This window comes from Aegilops tauschii, chromosome 7 (assembly GCF_002575655.3).
Source record: "Aegilops tauschii subsp. strangulata cultivar AL8/78 chromosome 7, Aet v6.0, whole genome shotgun sequence".
NCBI classification, from domain to species: Eukaryota; Viridiplantae; Streptophyta; class Magnoliopsida; order Poales; family Poaceae; genus Aegilops; species Aegilops tauschii.
Genome location: NC_053041.3, coordinates 248,782,860 through 248,788,724, shown reverse-complemented (window position 1 = coordinate 248,788,724; position 5,865 = coordinate 248,782,860). Strand labels below are relative to the sequence as shown.

General features: G+C 45.4%; 1 protein-coding gene across 1 annotated transcript; it reads left to right on the top strand.

Moving 5' to 3' along the window:
- The first annotated feature begins 340 nt into the window (after positions 1 to 340).
- LOC109787635 (transmembrane emp24 domain-containing protein p24beta2) lies at positions 341 to 4,481 on the top strand. The gene is made up of 5 exons (XM_020346168.3): positions 341 to 544; positions 957 to 1,208; positions 3,029 to 3,215; positions 3,303 to 3,410; positions 4,161 to 4,481. The coding sequence occupies exons 2-5, from the start codon at positions 999 to 1,001 to the stop codon at positions 4,292 to 4,294; spliced, it is 639 nt and encodes a 212-aa protein (XP_020201757.1). The 5' UTR covers positions 341 to 544; positions 957 to 998; the 3' UTR covers positions 4,295 to 4,481.
- Positions 4,482 to 5,865: the final 1,384 nt, after the last annotated feature.

Genomic DNA, 5,865 nt, shown 5'->3' with positions numbered 1-5,865 from the left:
GCGTTCTCCCCAAGGTTAGTCAGCTCTTCGTGACATCTTGAGTATCGACTGCTTCTTCCTCCGCCGAGAAGGGAAGGGGAGCGCCGCTTGGAATCACCGGAGCCGGACGCCAGCAGCGATTTCTCCGACGGCCGCCCAGTTTGAACTGCTGCAGCGCCCGTTTGCAAATTGCACTGTAACGGGCGCCTGCAGCGCCAAATAGGAAATGCCTTCTATCACCTCCTGCTCTCTCTTTTTTTCCTGAGAGAGAGAAACCTCTCGCATTTTTTGGCCCGACAGCAGCAGGCCTCTGCCTGGCCCAGCAAGGTTAATAATGGGCCGACTGCGCCCCGCCCGGTCAATAGGCCACTCGGCGGAAAGTGAAGTAGAAAAACCACGGAAAGAGAAAGGTCGCGTTCTCCCCAAGGTCAGTCAGCTCTTCGTGACATCTTGAGTATCGACTGCTTCTTCCTCCGCCGAGAAGGGAAGGGGAGCGCCACTTGGAATCACCGGAGCCGGACGCCAGCAGCGATTTCTCCGACGGCCGCCTGCAGGCGGTAACTGAGTAAGCTCCTCCTCCTCTCACCCCTTTAGCCCCAATTCTTCCTACTGGACGGGAATCATGAGCTTCCAGAGGTCAGATCCAACCGGACTCTCACCTCTTGGCAGGCAAGCCTTGGTTCGAAATCGATCGATTGATCTATCTCACCTTCATTGTATGATTCCAGAGCATAAGTTAAGATAATTGATGAGTAATTTGTAGGGTTCCACCATGCCCTCCCCTTTGTATGCGCCCGTAGAATAAACACCCATCTAGCCTTGTTGTTTGCTCGACCTATCTAAACAACCATGTTCTGATAGAATTTTGGCGTTCTGCGACATCCCAGGATCTCAAAAGCTCACACCCATCAACGCGACGCATGCTTGTGTGGATAGTCTAAGAGATCAATTGACACTTTGGAATTTTTTCTCTGCAGGAAGCTCGGTACAATCTGCTATTGCTCCTCTGCTGATAGAAGATGGAGGGGCTGAGTTGGACAAGGGCTTGTGTCTTGGTCCTCTGCATCATGCCGTTCTTGCACCAGGCTGCGGCTATCCGCTTTGTGATTGATAGGGAGGAGTGTTTCTCGCATAACGTGGAATACGAGGGGGATACTGTTCATGTATCCTTTGTGGTGATCAAGGCTGACACTCCGTGGCATTATAGCGAGGATGGGGTGGATCTTGTGGTAAGGACTTAACCCCTTTTTTATATCTATGTAAATCCCACAAGAATAAGCATCATCCAATGATTACTTAGATGTTTGATGCATTATTGGGTATCAAAGGAAGGCACAGTCTACTAGAATGTTTGTTCTGCTGGTATAGTATCACAACTATTTTGTCATTTATTTTGTGTGAATTCATGCTATACTTTCTATTCTAGAGATGCGTACAAAAACTAGTAATATTATCTTAAGTATATGATGTGTTGGTATTTGAAGTACTACATTAAATTTTTGATTTCAAATCAGTTTTGATTGTAGCGCCTTTTAGTCATTCATGTATAATTTGTAGGTTTTGAGCACCTTTAACATGTAGGATTTCAAATCTGTTCAATGAGAACATGCACGGCATTATTTATAAGGCGTCCCACCTTGGACTCTTAGGTGACTCTTAGGCGGCAATTTTGCTCGCGTTAGGTGCTTAGGCAGGCGCCTTAGGTGTTAGGGCGGTTTGTGCTCGTCTTAGGTTGCTTTACCACCTTATAAACAATGATGCACGAAACTAAGTTTTGTTAGAAGGGTTTTATCACAGGGAATGGATATAACAGATATTGCGATATTGATGACCCATTGGTTGGACGGTACTCCCTCCGTCCGGAATTACTTGTCGCTTAAACGGTTGTATCTAGCCGCTAGATACTTCCGTTTGAGCGACAAGTAATTCCAGACGGAGGAAGTAATTATTAACATCATGATTGGTCTAGTGATTGGGTGGAAATTAACATTATCGTCGTATGGGGCTTACAACTTGAGCCATCATCCTGTGGAATTTGAAACCCTACATTATACTTGATAGTGCACTTGCTCTCAGAAATATCGACCAAGGGAGCTAATAGTTTTATTTTTTATTTTCCTCAAACAAACATTCTGCAACACCCCTGTACTGGCCACCGGTTATAAGGCCGCTATGTCTGGCTACCACGTGAGAACTAGACTGGCCCCACGGACCAACACCAACACTAGTTTTTCCTGCACACTTTGTCCTCACTCATGCACACCTGGGATCAACTTCCCAATCGGCCACCCATTCTCAAATTGCTCCAAGCCGAGCACGCTTAACTTTGAGGTTCCTTGCAGATGGGCTCCAAGCCGAGCACGCCTATTAATCGTATTAACCTGGATGTTATAGGTACATAGAAGACACAAGTCGTTCAGTATTATATTTATTGTCACATAGTTTATAAAGATATTATTTGGATTGTGACAATTTTAACTTTGATTGGTACCCTCTCTTATCCATAATAATTGTCGCTGATTTAGTACAACCTTGTACTAAATTAGTGACAATTAATATGAATCGGAGGGAATACTTTTTCTACTTCTGGGTATCCTTGCTTTTATTTGCTAGTAATAACTAAGTACAGCGGAGCATAGCTTTATTTTGTTAGGATAAATTTACTTATGTGATTTACTAAAAAAAGGTGGAACGTTTGCTTCCTTTTGCTAGAGTAGTTCTGAGTAGATTTTGGTAGATGGACCTTTGAATAAACAAGTTAAAGTAGTTCTGCTTGGGATTGTTTTGCTCATTTTTTGTGCTCTTGGTCTTCCTATATATGAGTGCCTCCTAGAGCGAATACAATACAATTTGCTACGATATTTCCCCGTTATTTGCCTATTTATGCAACTGTATCACTCCTTTTGTGGTCAGCAATTTATTAAGGATGATTCTAACTTGTACTGTGCTGCAACTTGAATTAGAGCACCTTGTAACAGTAACTGTCAATGTACTTCTTAAGTTTTAGTATAATCTACTGTTAAGTTTGTTCCATGTTGAGTAATAACAGGTTAAAGATTCTAATGGAGCTCAAGTCCGTGATTCCCGTGACAAAACTAGTGACAAATTTGAGTTCATAGTTCAGAAGAGAGGTGTCCATCGCTTCTGCTTCACCAATAAATCCCCATATCACGAAACCATAGACTTTGATGTGCATGTTGGACATTATTCATATTTTGACCAGCATGCGAAAGATGGTAAGAATTTCTTAAATCTCCGGTCTCCGCAACTTTGGGTAAGCAAGAACATGCCGTCACCCTTGTCTTTTCCTGGAATGGATGCAGAACATTTTTCACCGTTGTTCGAACAAATTGCTAAGTTGGATGAAGCACTTTACAACATTCAGTTTGAGCAGCACTGGCTAGAGGCCCAAACCGACCGGCAAGCAATATGTTAGTATCCTCTATTATTCATTTGTTTTGAGAATCCTGCTATTCAAATCTTACTACGTGTTCTTGTCCTTTGTACTACAAGAAATACACTGGTTATTTGGCTTAAAATACTAGCATTCACCAGCTTGTTCACTGGTAGTGATATCAGTTGTTAATTGTTTATTTATTTATAACCTAAATAAGGATGCCATGTATCTCACCCCTGCGTTCGAGAGGAGCATGATGCCAGTTTTGGCAGTTCTTGGTGCTCAATGCCCAGATAGACTTCACTCTAGCAGCCCTCAAATTGGACTTCTCGTAAATTTAACCTGCAGTCCACCAGAATAATAAGTAATGACCTAATCTTACCTAAATGAGGATGGCGTGTTCCTACCCCCTCCGTTGGAGAGGAGCATTATGCCAGTTTTTGGCAGTTCTTGGTGCTCGATGCCTAGGTAGTCTTTACTCGAGCAGCCTGCAAGTTTGACTTATCTAAATTTTAACCTGTAATCCAAGTCCACCAGAACAAGTTAGGATTCACCAGTGTTTACGGAAGGCTGTCTGCAATTTCTGAATTTGTTATAACTATGGTGGGTGCAACACAGGCTAGCCAAGTACTACCATGGTTTGTCAAGAAATCTTTCGATAACTATAACTCCAATGTATGAGCTTATGCCTGCTGTCCAAGCAGCCAGTGGATTGCACTCTTCTCAGAATCTTTATAATCTAATCGCTTAGTCATTTAACCACGTGTTTCCCGCTGTGGTGCAGTGAACGAGAATATGAGCAGGAGGGCCATCCACAAGGCACTTTTCGAGTCGGCCGCGCTCATCGCAGCCAGCGTCATTCAAGTCTACCTGTTGCGCCGACTCTTCGAGCGCAAGCTGGGGACATCTAGGGTCTAATGCTCCGTCAGAAGGCGCTGCCTTGTTGCCCCCTTGAAACTGTAACACTGAACTGTGCGCCATCACTTGTTTGTGGATTCTTGTTTTACATATGTATAACCCCTTGTGACTCCATATATGAGTTCTTCGAAAATGACACTTCACAGTTCCATGTGCTGACTGATATCCATATTCGCTATTTCGCCAACATTTTCTGTTTTCCCCTGACCACTTTTCGCCCTGACTGAGCCGAAGCTTCGCATAGCTGATTTTCATCGAAATGGCATGTTCTGAAGTTCTACTGGTAGAAACGATAGAAGATGCCTGACCTTGCGAAAGCGAGGCGTTGTTTCCTGAATTTAGGCGTGGCTTCCTTTTCTGAAGAACGGGTCGCAGCCGGATGGGTCTCGCCGTCGCAGTAGCCACAAGAGGAAGAGGAATTGAAGACGGTTTGCCGCCCCCAGACCTGTCTGTCACTCCATTTGCCTTGAATGAAAATATGGATGGATCGGGCCAGTTGCGTTCATGCACTTGGGGCTTTCCGTGCGGCGCCGCCCCACCAGCTGCTGAGCGCCCAACCAACCGAGACGGCAGCTGAAATCAGTTACACATCGATCCCTACACGCCAGCCAGCTGCAGAAAGGGGCATTTCTCGTATGATCCCTCCCAGGTTCCCTGTGATTTTATCTCGATCGACACAGACACAGAAGAAAAAAGAAGGTGAAATCACCTGGCAAAAAGAAAAAGAAAAGAACCTGAAATCGCCTGCGCCACATCATCTTCGTGATCACTGTCGCAGGTGCCTTGCCTGAGATGCAGTCATGTGGGAGAGGGATGCAAATGAGATTTGACTTGTTTTAATATTATAAGCAAATGGTGGTTATCTGTAACTATTTCTATAGTGATTTCGGATGAAAGCAAGCAATGGTCCATATGTGTAAATGCTGTGAGTAGCTGTTTGGTGCGTGTGAGCATCTAGTCTAGAGAAGATGCCCGCAATGAATTCCGGAAAGCCGCAGGCAGCAGCAGAAGATGGGAGCGTGTGTTCCAGTGTGAACCACTCCTATACTACAGTAGCAGCCAGCACACATGCGATGTAGGAGTACACATCAATACCAGAGGTACTGGTAATAAACGGCTGGTACTAATAGTCTTCTAGCGCTAGACCAGCACGTGAAGTGGACAACTTCTACAACTCTGGCTCCTCCCGTCCACCTACTAATGAATGAATGGAGAGCACAACTGAGCACAGCCTGTGCTGGAAAACAGCAAGCGAATCATCGGTGACATTCTTGGCCAGAACCCATAATGGTACTCGTACAATTTCGAGGATACGAGCAACGTACGTGCGTCCCCATGCATGTATACTTCGCGTGATCGTTATCTACTCATACGTAAGCAAGGCGCCTAAGCCTTTGGAGTTTGGACCTCCGGGCGCATGCATTGCTTGGCCACGACGGACGAGCGGCTGCGGGCAAGGAGTGCGATCGGTTTAAAACTCTCAACCGGTCAAGCGATGAGCGGCGGAGTTGTCCGACCTCCCAACGGCAACGGCGGGCGACGGCAGACATGACGTGCGGGACCAGCGCGGC

Coding starts and splice junctions, on each gene's coding strand:
- LOC109787635 (XM_020346168.3), top strand. CDS start 999: ATGGAGGGGCTGAGTTGGACAAGGGCTTGTGTCTTGGTCCTCTGCATC. Junction 1,209..3,028: donor AGGATGGGGTGGATCTTGTG/GTAAGGACTTAA, acceptor GAGTAATAACAG/GTTAAAGATTCTAATGGAGC. Junction 3,216..3,302: donor TGACCAGCATGCGAAAGATG/GTAAGAATTTCT, acceptor GAATGGATGCAG/AACATTTTTCACCGTTGTTC.